The 14,443-nt window shown below is 44.0% G+C and overlaps 2 protein-coding genes across 7 annotated transcripts in view; one reads left to right on the plus strand and one right to left on the minus strand.

Moving 5' to 3' along the window:
- TOPBP1 (DNA topoisomerase II binding protein 1) overlaps positions 1–14,443 on the plus strand; it is a 172,569-nt gene that overhangs the window by 24,774 nt on the left and 133,352 nt on the right. The gene's annotated exons all lie outside the window — the stretch shown is intronic.
- The window catches only part of TF (transferrin), a 32,708-nt gene that overhangs the window by 9,021 nt on the left and 9,244 nt on the right, over positions 1–14,443 (minus strand). Inside the window, exons 6-13 of the mRNA XM_008983803.5 lie at positions 14,074–14,129; positions 13,393–13,571; positions 12,479–12,656; positions 10,493–10,647; positions 5,595–5,688; positions 4,965–5,000; positions 3,596–3,751; positions 1,886–2,021 (exon numbers count right to left, since the gene is read on the minus strand). Coding sequence (XP_008982051.2) covers positions 1,886–2,021; positions 3,596–3,751; positions 4,965–5,000; positions 5,595–5,688; positions 10,493–10,647; positions 12,479–12,656; positions 13,393–13,571; positions 14,074–14,129 — 990 coding nt within the window. The remainder of the gene's footprint in view (positions 1–1,885; positions 2,022–3,595; positions 3,752–4,964; positions 5,001–5,594; positions 5,689–10,492; positions 10,648–12,478; positions 12,657–13,392; positions 13,572–14,073; positions 14,130–14,443) is intronic.

The following is a 14,443-nucleotide window of genomic DNA, read 5'->3' on the forward strand; positions in this document are numbered from 1 at the left end:
TTTAACATTTATGGACCATTTACTATGTTGTGGGGTTTTGGTTTTGGTTTTTGAGAAATGCAGAGAATATGGCAAAACCTGGCACAAGTGACTTCACTCTACGAACTCCCAGGCCATGTATCTCTGGGGTATGGGACTGGGGGTTATAACACAACTCTGAGCCACAAATCCCCAAGAAGTTTCAGGAAAAAAAAAAAGTAATAAAATAAACTGTGGTTGGTATGGTTCCACTTTTAATTTTGACTGTCTTCCAGTCCTGTGAAAAGACATGCCACACAGATGATGAACTAGTGTGTACTTCAAAGTCTGCACAAGGTCCTCCTCGATGAGCCGAGTGGGTTGAACTCTTTGACAATGGACCCAACCCTGCTCTCCATCTACTTTAACCTCCTTGCTTCAAGGAAAAGAACCTGCATTTTCATGCATCAGTTCAAGAGTTTTGGGAGTAGCTAGCTGAGAAGGCAGGGTACCTATTGTGCCATATATTGATTTAATTTTATTTTCTTTGGCGTTTGGAGTATTTTTATCAATCTTGTACATTTTACTTCAGAGCTAAGTTTTATAAGATATGTTTAGAAAAAGGAGCCTTTATACGTGTTTATTTTAAGCATGTTTATACATGCATGTTATTTGAGCCTTTTCGCATGACCTGTAATTCTCAAATATATGCTATCACCAGAAAAAGACACGGTATAAAAATGCAAGGGGAAACTCTATTTTTAAAGTCCCCAAACTCATCAATTTTTGTGAAAACAACACAGTCTACTTTGTGAAATTAGAAACTTGAGGAATGTGAATTGTACTTAATCTAATTTACAAAGTGGCTCTAGCTAGAAAATAGGAATGACCTTTGTTTTTTACGTCACTACTGGGAAGCTCAGTTATGATACCATCATCATTGTGCAGCTCATGGATTCCTGAATCACCGGGTAACTGAAGGCCTGGAGCAGAATGGGTAGTTAAAAACTAGGGGCAGACGTGGTGGTTCATGCCTATAATCCCAGCACTTTGGGAGGCCATGATGGGAGGATTGCTTGAGCCCAGGAGTTAGTTTGAGACCAGCCTGGGCAACATGACAAAACCCTGTCTCTACAAAAAAAATACAAAAATTAGCTGGGTGTGTTGGTACATGTGTGTAATCCTAGCTACTAGGGTGGCTGAGGTGGGAGGATCGCTTGAGCTCAGCAGGTTGAGGTTGCAGTGAACCATGAGAGCACCATTGCACTGGAGCCTGGGCAACAGAGAGAGACCCTGTCTCAGAAAAACAAATGAAAAAATAGCAAGGTGTCTCTATGAAAATGAATGATAGACACTCCATAAAGTACAGTTGTGGTTAGGAATCTAGAAATCATGTACTATTCTGTATTTCCAGGTGAGTATTGTTCTAGATTATCCAGAGGTGCATGGAAAAGCTCGAACCAAACTCTCGATGCAGTGTTTATTCAACCACAGTAGGGTATCATTGCCAAGGCACTAGTGACACCTGGAGGTGGCTAATTCTTTGTTGTAGCATGCTATCCTGTGCATTGTTGGATGTGTAGCACCTTCTATGCGTTAGATGCCAGTAGCACCTCCTCCCCTGCCCCAACATTATCACAATCGAAAATACCTGCAGATATTGCCAAATGTCACCTGGAGTTACCCCAGCTGAACACTGCTAAACTGTACCAAACACAAGTCTCTGCTGTCTTTGACAGCCATGTAAGCATCCTAGGGGAGTCTGGCTGCCCCTCCCCATGTGGCTCTACATCTGGTCGTGAAATCTACTCTCTTAATACATACAGCACTAACACCATAGGAACATAAGAATCTTACCTTAGTGCCCAAAAGAAATCTGGCCAAGGCTTGTGTGTTACTCTATTTGCATCAGGGTTAGAAGGCTCACCTGAAAGCTCCTGTGTAGCCATAGTATCCCTCTTTGCTGTTAGGTTCACACTTGTTTGGGCCTGTGCCCATACACAGCTTACAGAAACTGGAGTTTTTTGCAGACCCAGGGGCACAACCTTCGCTGAAAAATTCATCTGTGCAAAGGACAAGAGGAAGTCAGCTTTTCCCGAGTCAATGCAAGCAGCTTTTACCTAACACATAACAGGGCTGCATGGCCCAGGACAAAAAGAACATATTCATTAATTCTGTGACCAGCCACCACCAACCCAGGACTTGCCAGGCTGTGGGCTTTAAAGGGGAACCGATTGAGACTGGGAAAGGAGTTAATGACCATTACAATTCAGGGCAGAGGGCATTTATTTGAGCACAATGATGATGCCATCACTAAGCTAAAGAAAGAAGAAATGAAAAATGTCATGAAAGGGGACAGAAAAAGGATCAAAACTGAAGATCTTGCCTCCTTAGCTTGTGCCACCTGTCTTCAGATGTTCCTGTTTGTTCCCTGCCATTCATTACAAGAGCCTTTACTACATCACCAACCTCAGGAAAGGGATGGGGAATTTTCTTTGCAGTTCAGCTGCTCTCCTGTGGCCATAAAAGTGCTAGGAGGTTCAGAAGAGCAGAGGTACTGTCTTTGTCAGTGAGATTCCAGAGTCTTCTGAATGCCACCCTGGCTGCACTTTTCTTCATGTCTAAGTGGTGTCACAAAGCACGCTGGTACAGAGTCATGCTCTCATTGCCACTCCCCCAACCCCACGGGGTTTTCTGGGTTAATAACCAGATTTAGAGGCCTTTCCTTTATTAGAGTTGCCCAAATTTGAAAGTGGCAGGGACAAAGTACTTAGGAAGCTAATGTAAATCAGAACCACTGGAAAATACCCGTCTGTGGGGGAACTTAGAAGTTTAAGGGGGTTAGAAATAAGCCCATACCTGGTGATAGTCAGAGGACATAGAAAATGAGGTGATTTCTACTGCTTAGAAGGCTCCTAGGAGCTGGGCAGGGACTTGGTGAGATTGCCAACACCCTAAAGAGATCCAGGATCACCCATACTCACATACCCTACAAAACCTTGTGGCAGGAATTGCTACCTGTCTACCCAATATCTGTTTCTCCTTATACTTTGTAACAAAAATCTGGTCTTACCCGAGATAGGGAAATTCCCAAATGAAAGATTACATTTCTTTTTTACAGCTAGGTTTGGTGATGTACCTAAGTTCTGGACAATGAAAAGTTTGCTGAAACAACTGGTTAGACTTCCTAGAGAGCGCCTTTAAAAAGCTGGCATAAACTCCCATTTGCTGTAATCCCTTGGTGATTGGGGCTGTCTGGATCATGGATGTGATGGCAACCAGGGGATGGCCTTCAAGATAGAAGTCTCATGCTCAGAGTGTGAAGGAGCCTGGGTTTCTCATGACCGTACCAGCCATGCACTGCTCACCTCTGGTTTTTCTCATGGGAGATAAATGTGTATTGATTCACGCCATTATGTGCAACCAAAATGAACCGTCCTGACTCCGCAACCCAGTTCCAGCCCTCCCAGACCTTGTTGCTATGTCCTTGAGGACAGCAAATTCTACTGTTCTTTTGCCAAATTCTACTTTTCTAGAGCCAGAGCCCACAGCATCTTATGCCACACTCCTCTTCCTACGGCAGGACCCTGCTTTCTGGTACAGCCCTCACCAGCCCTCCTTCCCCATATTCGCTCACCAAATCTGCAGTGGTTGATCTTATTGTAGAGCAGGCCCATGGGGATATTCCAGCCAGCGGTTCTGCCAACTGCTGTATGGCAGGACTTCTTGCCTTTCAAAGTGTCCCAGGTGAGGTCAGCAGTTGATTTCTTCACCACTGCTACAGCAAAATACCCTACAAGAAAGACACCGTGAAAGGATTTATTAAAACCTCTGGGGCCTCCAGAGTTTCTGCGTCCAACCAAAGCCACCATTTCCCTAGAGAAACAAAGACATCCTGAATCAGTCATTGTGTCTTGAGAGGATCTTCCCAGTAACTGACTGAGGGGGAGTACAAGGTACTCTGTCAGGAGGAGATTAATCTGAAGTTTAAGAACAAAACATTGTGAAAACATCATCATTAGCCCAATGGCTGGGTGTATAACCTTTCCCTCAATGCGTAAAGTCACTGAAGTTGTAAGCCAGCAATTCACCCTCCAATGTGTCCTGTCAGGAATGGATACTGAAACAACTAATATAACCACAAACTTTCATAAATTAACACGTACTCAAGTATAGTAGTAAAAGATCAATAAGCAAAAGAAAATTGGGCCAGACATTTTCTGATAAGGAGAATATAGTTTTATACCAAAATAAATATGCAAAATGGAAAATTTCAATATCAAGTCAGCTGCCATTTTCAGCTATACCTACCGAAGGGCTTGGTTCCCCAAGTGATGGGGAGAGGCTGGGAGATTGTAATCCGTAGAAGTGACAAGGACAGACTTGCACAGTAATGGCTGTCTGGAATGTGACCTGCAGGGGCCTGAGAACAGGGGCCCGGTGCTCACCTTGGTGTAAGACTTCCTGACTTGCTTCTCCATTTCTTCAGATGTACCCTTAGCCAGAGCCCTGGGTAAGAACCAGGTTGACCTGGGTTCCTGGACCCAGCCCTGGCTAGGACGTCAGATCATTTTATGTTCCTAGATACCTGCCCGTGTGAGGCTCTGTACTGAGCCCTATAAGGAACAAATAAGCAAAGTTCCTTGGTTGGTGCTCACTCTTATCTGAAAATGTGCAGGCCTCATGTCACGTGAGGAGCAGTGAGAAATATCTGGATTTCCTTCCTAGATGCCAATCCTAGGCGATCTGCCTGGGCCCACTTGTGTATCCTTAGAGGATACCAAAACCTACCTTATGGCATTAAATGAAACATCCTGTGTGCAAGTCATGGGAAATGTAAAGGAATAACCATCACTATCAATTACTATCCTTCCATGATTCTCTTGCATTCTAAAAATTGGTCTCTTACAGTGCCTTATATACTTGAATTTTAAATCGATCTAACCAATTCCCCCAAACAATGGGAATTTACCTTTTAACTCCAGAGGTTACCAATCCCAACTCACCTTCCTCTGCTGTTCTCTCACAATCATTGTTCTTTGCTGGAGAAAAAAAAAATGAAGAAGGCATGAAATCCTTATTTATAGATTGGGAAATCATGCCTTTTTTATGCTGCAGCTAAGAATAAAGAAAGTCAGAGAAAACTATCTACACGTCACCAATTCCTAACAAGTCCGGGCTCTCTGGATCATGCAAGTCCATTTCACCTCTTGGCCTCTACTATTTATCCACAAACTGTGAATGTCAAGTTTCCTGCTCTGTCTTCACTGAGCCCACAGAGGAGTGCTGGCCAACTATATTTAAATCGCTGCAAGAGGGCAGTGGGAGAGTATGAGTTTTGGAACCTGGAAGACTGCCAGAAATCCCAGCTGTCCTTTGCAATGGGGTCATCTTTAGTGAGGACTTCCCAGTGCAGAACTTTCATTTCCCATTTCTGGAATGCACTATAACTCCCAACCTTCATGGTGACTGTGGGGATTTGAGATGAAGGAGCCCAGAGAGCCTGCAAAGTAGAAGGAGCTCAGAAAGGGAAACCTTTATGGCAGCTGCGGTATGAATCAGGCTGTGATGTTTCCATCTTCTCTCTCCATGACCCAGAGGGAAGAAAACACAGAGAGGTACTCCCCACCACTTACTATTGTAGTTTTCTGCTAAGACAGGCACCAGACCACACTTGCCCGCTATATAGACAAACCCTCCATCCAAGCTCATGGCATCAGCTTCTCCATTCTGCAAAGACACAGCAAATCACAGCAGATGAAAAGAGGCTCTTTCCTGTGCCACCCACCTTTCCAGCTGTTTCCTTAAAGCAGCCTTCCAAGCACATGAATGCCAGGGAGACAGCAGGTGCTGATACTGAACCCCCAAAGGATCAGCCCAGCACAGTCAGCATGAAAAGTCAAATGTACTCTCATTTTCACCCACTGATCAGTTTATTTTCATGAACTGATCAACTCCAGGTGCCTAGTTCAAGAGCAAAGACCCACATTCAGTCCTCTTGCCTTCTTGTAGGACACACTATCCCGGAGACTCTCCTACAACACATTGCTGACACCAAGAATTCTCGTGCAGGTGGATGAGTGGTGCCAGGGACTCGTGGCTGTGTGAGGAACACAGCACCTTCTGAGGAGGGCTCTAGCCTCTAATGTCAGCCTCCTTGGCGGAGTGTATTTCTGTGTTTGGTGCATACATGTTTATGAATGAGTCAGATATTTTCAAGTAATCTAAATCTCAGCTCTGATAAGCCCCAAACTTCAGAGATGGTTAGATTCAACAAGGTTTGTAAGATTTCCCTTTGGCCTGGCAATATACTTCCTAGTAATAAACCATAAAAGAACCATCAGATGTTGGGCAACTATTTGGAAAAAATGTGTTAGTGGACAAAAATTACAGGTGTGATTTATAATAGCAAAAAGAAAATTAAATGCTCAATGACAGAAAAATAGCTAAATAAATTGAAGCACATCTATGCTATGGAATAGATATCAACATTAAAGTATCTTTTTTTCTTTAAAACATAGTATGGCTATATTTATTTCTCTCAATTCATGCAATATACTAATTACACATCAGCAAATATTATCTTCAATAATGATTTGATTCATTGGCACTTGAAATTTATATAATTTCACATCAACAGCCTTGCATTTTTTAATACTGTAAGTTTAAAAGCACCCACCAACAGCCACTTTATATATTTTCAATACCTCCCTCTACACATCCAAACTTTAAAGAGTTACTGAACATGGTCATGTTAGAAACTTGAAGTTTTAAAAAAATCTGCTTTCTCAACTTGATTCAGAAAACTCCTTATACTGACAATACAGTCACAGGTGGTAAAGGTAATTGTAGGAGGGGAAAGGAAAAAAGAGACAGACACGAGTTTGCTGTCCTACTCTTTTAGTAATAAGTCATAGTCTAGGTTGAATATGAGGAATGGAGCTCGCCTCACAGCTTGAAACATGCATTCCAAATAATCTCCTATTTGATTTGAGCTCACTATATAGCAAACTGATGTCAAAAGAGAAAAATCGTTTCTTCCACACATTCACTTGGTGTCTGCCTTGTCAAGTGTTTTAGGCTCTTCATGTTTTAGCTTGAAGGCATCTGTCACCAGACCAGTTTCAGGGTCCATGGGTCAGGGTGCAAGCAAATTTTTAATGGATTTTCCAACTTTATCAGACTTGCTCAAATAGCAGCTTCAGAAAGTATGTTAAGTAGAGTAGTCCCCTCTTATCCTCAAGGGGTACATTCCAAGACCCCCAGTCTTGGAACCTGAAACCCTATACAATGTTTATTTCCTATACATACAAACCTAGGATAAAGTTTATAAATTAGGCACAGTAAGAGATTAACAATAAAACAGAGCAATTATAACATAGTATAATAAAAATTATATTAATATGCTTATTCTCTCTCTCTCTCTCTCTCTCTCTCTCTCTCTCTCTCTCTCTCTCTCTCAAAATATCTTAACATTTCTGGACCACAATTCAAAGTGGGTAAAACCAAGAAAGTGAAACCTCAGATAAAGGGAGACTACAACACCTTGTCTTCTGTTTCACAGCGGTTAGCTCCTCCCAAGTTCCTATAAGTCCATTCTTTCAACTTAGTTCTGTTAGTTCCTTTTGATTGGCACAACAAATCTAATGACAGAAGAACGATTAACTGCAAATGCACAAACGTCATCTGTTACTGGGAGATTCTTCAGCGTTGGCTCTACTTTCCCAAGGGAAACAGTCTCCTGCCTGTAGTTTTACAAGGTCCTTTTAATGATCAGTCATCTGCAAACAACCCTCAAACTCTTCTGTCCATTTCCATCTTCAAAGAAATCAACTTTTGTTTCTGTTTCATTTCTGTAGCATCCCACTGTCACATGTTGGCCATTGGTAAGAATTCCACCTCTGGGATGTGGTTTTTCTGTATTAAAGTATCCACCTTCCTCCCAGTTCTCTAATTTCATTTCACAGCAAACTAATGGGACTCCCACTTGAGCCAGTATTGTAATCCACACATCTGTAGATTCAGTGAGTCTGTATCCCTGACCACAACAAAAACAGATATTCATGAACTCGCTGCATGTTGCAGAAAGTGGCGCACTTTCGTACAATAAAAGCTGAGTATTTCCATCTAGCAAGCTTCACAGCTTCCAGAAAACAAAATTGTCACACAATGCAGTGCTATGCTCTTTTGAAATGTATTCCATTTTATAATTATAGGCTAGAATAAACAGATTATGTTGAAGACTACTCATTTCATACACTTTATTCGTGACATTTTGGTAGATCTAAACCATGATTTCCAGAATAGCTGCCATCAGTGTTGGTTTCAACCTGGAAGTAGTCTCTCTGCTTCCGGTTTTTATTTTTTATTAATTTAGTGTCTTACTATTTTTCCCAGGCTGGACTCAAACTCCTGGGCTCAAGCAATCCTCCTGCCTCAGCCTCCTGAGTAGCTGGTACTACAGCTGCATGCCACAGTGCCAAGCCCATATTTTTCTTTTAAAGACTGATCCACAAAAGTCTGGGGTGAAGAGTAGCCAAACAGGCATCCATGAGAAAAACAAAGATGCTCAACACTTAATTCTAGAACATGGAGCAGAGGTAAATATCCAGTGTAGGTATCTTCCACTTCCAGTCTGGGAATCCTCCACCATCCCAATTATACCAGTAATGATGTGTCTATGCGAGATGATGACACCCTTTGGAAGTCCTGGGTCTCTACTCATGAACATGATTAATGCCATAACTGAGGGCACTAGTTGCTTTGGTATCTGTTTTCCACACGCAACTCCGCTTTCTATTGCAGCCATGGTGTCCACGATAACAGCCTTGGGAAACTAGGACAAGTCAGTGGCTTCCCATTGACAGTGATGTTGTGCCACAGGTGTGGAACCAAATAAACTACGTCCTTCAACTGTTTCCAGTAATTCTTCACTAGAAATGATATTGATTACTTCTGTTTCATCTAATCCATGAACCCTGGACCTCTTAAAGTAGCATATCATTTTATGAACTAAATATTATGCATAAAATACACAGCAATGTGCAGCGATCATCCACTTGGCCATGATCTCACGGAACATGGCAATATTGGTTTTTGGTTTCTGCCCCAACATCTGTCAGCTGTTTCCAAAATTAAAAGCTCAAATGATGACATCCTCGTAGGAGAGCAAACCATGATGTCCAAGAATAACCTTTTAAAAAATGTTTCCATTTGGTTGTACTTCATCTTCTTCATTTAAGATTTCACATGTTCCCAAGAGTCCTTTGTTCTTACTTTTTCTTACATACGTAAAAACTTTATCTATTGTATCACATCCAGAGGATAATTTTGAAGCCCAGGCACTCACACTGTTAACAGATTTGTATAGACTCAGGTTTTGAATTTGTAGGCTTTGCTTTAACTTAGTGTGGTCTTGACTTGACTCAGACAAGAAATAAAATGGAAGGTAGGTTAAAATAGTATAGAGTGATATTTATAAATTGTATGAAATGTAAAGAATGAGGTTGATGATCTCTTTTTGCTTCATGGTAGATAGTTCTGCAGATACATGGTTATTCATAAGTGTTCAAAAAGTAGAATTAACATATTTCAGCAAAAATCTGTTGACAATGGCAGGAGATACTAGTGCCTTTATAATATGCATCTTTGTTTCAGTATATTTACTGATTTATTGTAAAGGTTCCAACTCAAGAATAGCCAAATGAAAGAGACACAGAGGGCAAGAAATGTGGGGAGGATGAACAGTGGAGCTTGGCACTTCATGTTCTCTTTAGGCAAAGCACCCTCCCCCATCTCGATGTGTGCGCCAATACAGAAGCTCCAGATCAGGTTTTACAAGAATGATTTATGATGTGGGAAAAGCTTACTAGATACCATGAGGTGAGTAAAATGTAGCAAGTAACCTACATGAAATGATCCCAATGACAGGATTTTCTCTGAATTACGTGGGATTAAAAGTACTCTTATTTCTCCTTTATATCATTCAGGATTTAAAAAATTCTCTATAAGCCAACATGGAATACTCTTTTAAAAAAAAATTTTAGAGACAAGGTCCTGCTGTGTTGCTAGCCTTGAACTCTTGGCCTCAAGCAGTCCTCCTGCCTCAGCCTCCTAAGTAGCTGAGACTACAGGTACATGCCACCATGCCCTGCTAGGATACGCTTTTGATCAACAAAACAAATTTGTACCTGCTTGGATCTTACCAGGTAGTTAGGATCTTACCACAGTGATCATGGCACACCACTGGTCTCAGGACACCCACACCATGGTCCAGCCTCCCTAAGCAGGCACTGCTCAGCCTGCCCTCCCACCAGACACTCACATGAGGAAGAAACAGAGCCCTGTGGGCATGCTTCAGATCCACCAGCTCAAAGGTTCTGAACTTCCTGTGGGGCTGTGCTCACATAATTAGGGCAAGGTTCCTGGGAGCCAGGTTTTTGCATCATTCTCAGGAACACTCGCTAGCTCAGCCTTGGGGGCCAGCAGGCAGCATTGGCAGGGACGCTGCCCTAGGAAGGCTGGAGTGACATACCATGATCTTGGCGATGCAGTCTTCGGTGGTCTCCGCTGATTCACATTCTATTTTCCCTACACTGTTAACACTCCACTCATCACACTTGAGCCTTTCGTGGTGGCTCACCGCACACCACTTCACAGCCTTGCATTCACCCGCAGGGGCTTCTGGGCCTATGGCATAAAAAAAAAAAAAACAGATAAGAAGTGGCCCTAACTGTTGCCTGGTGTTTATCAGCACTACCCACTGTCTTCATGCAAATGCTGGGATTTGCCAGCAATAAACAGACTCCATTCAAGGAATTACTCACCTTAGAAAGCAAACTCAATGCACAATCTCTTGGTTGACTTCTCGTTTAGATTTAGCTTTTTACTTCTGAGAAGCCAACTTTCTAACCTCTGGGTACTATATGACCTCTGGCTGTTTTTTCCTTCTTCTTTTTCAGATAGCACTTAACTACCAGAGGTGTTCCTATTTATATGTTCATTGTTTATTGACAGTTTTCCTGCAGGGGAACACAAGCTCCAACAGAGAAAGGGCCCTGCCAGTCTTGTTCACCAGGGCATCCTCAGGCTTGGGGCAATGCTAGCACATGGTCAGCATAATAAATGTCTGATGAATAAAGGTACATCTGCTCAACTTTCAGACTGAGCTCAAGGGTCACTTCCTCAGGGAAGCATTGCCTTAACTCCAAGTCCAGGGCCCATTTTTCTTTGTTTTACACTCTCTTAGGGCCATGTTATTTCGTTGTCATATTTCCCCCAACCCCCCCCCTTGTTTTTAGACACGAAGACTCGCTCTGTTGCCGGGCTGGAGTGCGGTGGCACGATCTCGGCTCACTGCAACCCCCCACTGGCCCGGTTCAAGCAATTCTCCTGCCTCAGCCTCCCAAGTAGCTGGGACTATAGTAACATACCACCATGCCCAGCTAATTTTTGTGTTTTTAGTAGAGACAGGGTTTCTCCATGTTGGTCAGGATGGTCTCAATCTCTTGACCTTGTGGCTCGTGGTCCGCCTGCCTTGGCCTCCCAAAGTGCTGATATTACAGGCATGAGCCACTGCACCTGGCCTACTATATTCTTTCTTTTTTTTTTTGAGATGGAGTCTTACTCTGTTGCCCAGGCTGGAGTGCAATGGCACAATCTCGTCTTACTGCAACCTCCGCCTCCAGGGTTCAAGCTATTCTCCTGCCTCAGCCTCCTGAGTAACTGGGATTACAGGTGCACACCACCACGCCTGGCTCATTTTTGTATTTTTAGTAGAGATGGGGTTTCACTGTGTTGGTCAGGCTGGTCTCAAACTCCTAACCTCGTGATCTGCCCGCCTCAGCCTTCCAAAGTGCTGGGATTACAGGTATGAGCCACCATGCCTGGCTATTTTTCCTTTTAAGCGTATCTCTCATTTTGTAATGCATCCTTCAATAGCATGACTATTCATTAAACATTTATCTTCTCTGCAGTTTGAAATTTCTGGGACAATAGAATCAAATATATATTTGTCATGCCATCCTGTGTCTAGCACCTAGCAGAGCGTATGGCTAGATGATAAATGTCTGCTGAATAAATGAATGGTCAAACAAAACCATAGAAACCCAGTGAAATTCAGGACTGGGATCAACCTCTCTTAGAGCTCCTCTTCATTGTGGCACATGTTGACTAGCTAGAGATGTGCAATATATAGCAACTTTGTTCTATTTCACTTACTCTGTGATAAGCTAATTGGCTTCACAAAGTAGGTAAGGCGTCCTGATCGATGCAAAGGAAATATTGGAACCAACCCAAGTCATTTTAAATGTGGATTTCCTTTAAAGCCCTTGGTGACGTCCAGGCCGTCTCATAATGACTAATGCCATTCAGCATCAGTCTAACACTGGGCTCACAGACAGGTCAGAAAAAGGAGCGTCAGGAGAGGTGTGCAGGTCCCTGAAAAGACTCACTCACTGGCCCCTGTGCTCACCAGTTTTCCCAAGAGCCTGTGGTCACCTAGTTCCTCCCAGGTACTCACATACGCCTTCCCGTAGATTCCGGATGGCAGTGACATACTCATAGCCCAGGTACATCTTGGCGTCCATCCTGGGGGGAACTTGGAAAAACCCGTAGGCAGAGTCCTTAAACAGCAGGTCCTTCCCAAGAGGAGAGCCGAACAGTTGGAATTCTTTTGATTTGTCTTTGCCAAAATGTTCCTGTTCATAGAAAAACAGAATAGTGGATGGCAACAGGGAAGAAAGGAGGCTGAGACATGGGACTGAAGAGAAAACAAATCTCTGCAGGAAACAACATGAAAAAGTTCAAGATGCCAGAGAGAGGGCAGTCGGACCTACTCCTGCTCGCCTAGCACCTCTTCTGCCCATAGCCCTCGTGGGACCACAATTTCCTTGAACCTGCTTTTGTGTCTGTCTCCCGGAAGAGACATCAGTGAGAACAAGAAACATGGCTAATCCAGAGGCTGCCCTGTATGGTTGCCAGTCAGACTCTCAGTGGACAGATGGGAGGGCTGGGCAAGAGGAAGGTGGCTGAGCCCAAATCACACAGCTCTCAGGAAGTAAAGCTGCTGTATGAGCAGTCCCCTCACAGCCAGGCTGAGGGACGTGGGGAGAGAGACCATTTCCTTCTGGAAGGGTCATGGAAAGCCTCTTTGGGGAGGGGTTTAGCTTTGGGCCTTGAAGGTCTGGTTTAGGTAGAAAGGAATGGAACAGAGCAATACAGAGCCTCTTGAGATGTCACCAGCCAGAAAGGCATCGATGGCAGACCATGGCACCACAGCTGACTCCGCGCTGCTCTGCGAGGAATCACAGCTTTTAGAGAAGTTAATGACATGCGGCATGGCTCCCACTGTATCCTTAACACACACCAGGAGGAAAATCCCCAAATCCAAGCAGGGAGCACTAAGCCTGAGGGGAGGATGGCAGGTGAGGATACCTGGGCCTGGTTGAGAAGCTCCCAGATCAAGTCCTCCTTGCCGCCCACACTTCGGGCCACGACGGTGTGAGAAGGGACCCGGGCCAAGTGGCAGTCCTTGTATTCATCTACCGGCTTCCGGGTGTTGTCCAGGCAAAGCAGCTCATACTCGTCCCTATCAGCCTTGTTTGCCAAGTTCTCTGGGGAGGGAAAGCCCAGGTGAGCCAACTACAGGAAACCCATGAGCTGTGGTGCCCACCCTTGAAAATTCCATTGATCATAGAAAGTGTGAGCTCAAAGGCCTGGAGTGACCACTGAAGGGCCAGGGAACATGCAGGAGAATGACCTGCTCCAGACCCTATAGCCAGGTAAAGGCTTCTGATGCCCATACAGCAGGTGATTGCCCCCATCCCACCATGAGCCTGACCTTAGCAGGACCAGCCCCCAGTACTTGGTTATGGCAACCCAGACTGCCTACCCCAGAGGCAGAGGCACTGTGTGAAGAGGTTGAATGTTGGAAAGAGGCCCTGGAATCCAGATGGGGACTCCATAGGTACCTAGCTCTGCACAGGTGGAAACTCAGGCAGTGATAAAGGAGAAACACAGTATGTTCATACCCAACTACTAAGCATGAAATAAGGAGCACGGAAAAAGAACACCCACTACTTGGAGGGGCCCTACTGGCTTCTTCTCCATACTTACCAAATATAGTCGAGTGCTTGACAAAGGCCACATCTCCAGCACCATCCTTCAGACACCTGTGTCAAAGAAACACATCAGCAGGTCTCCTGCAGGGCAAGCCCTTCTGCTGCACCTGGAGGGTCTGATCACACTGTCCGGCGCTTACACAAGAACAGAGCGTGGGGAAGGCTCTGTGCAGCCCCGTAGCTGAGGCAGCGCCATGCTGTGCAGAGACCTCCAGGGCAGCACTGAGATGGAGGAATGAGCTCACACGAGATGAAAAGCCCTCATAACCCAAAGAACAAAATGCAGCTGAAGATATTTTCATGTAGAAAAGAGTTTTTAAACTTCTGAAATAGAAGACAATGGTATAGTGTCTCCTGAGGGTGAA

This window comes from Callithrix jacchus, chromosome 17 (assembly GCF_049354715.1).
Source record: "Callithrix jacchus isolate 240 chromosome 17, calJac240_pri, whole genome shotgun sequence".
In the NCBI taxonomy this organism is placed as follows: Eukaryota; Metazoa; Chordata; class Mammalia; order Primates; family Cebidae; genus Callithrix; species Callithrix jacchus.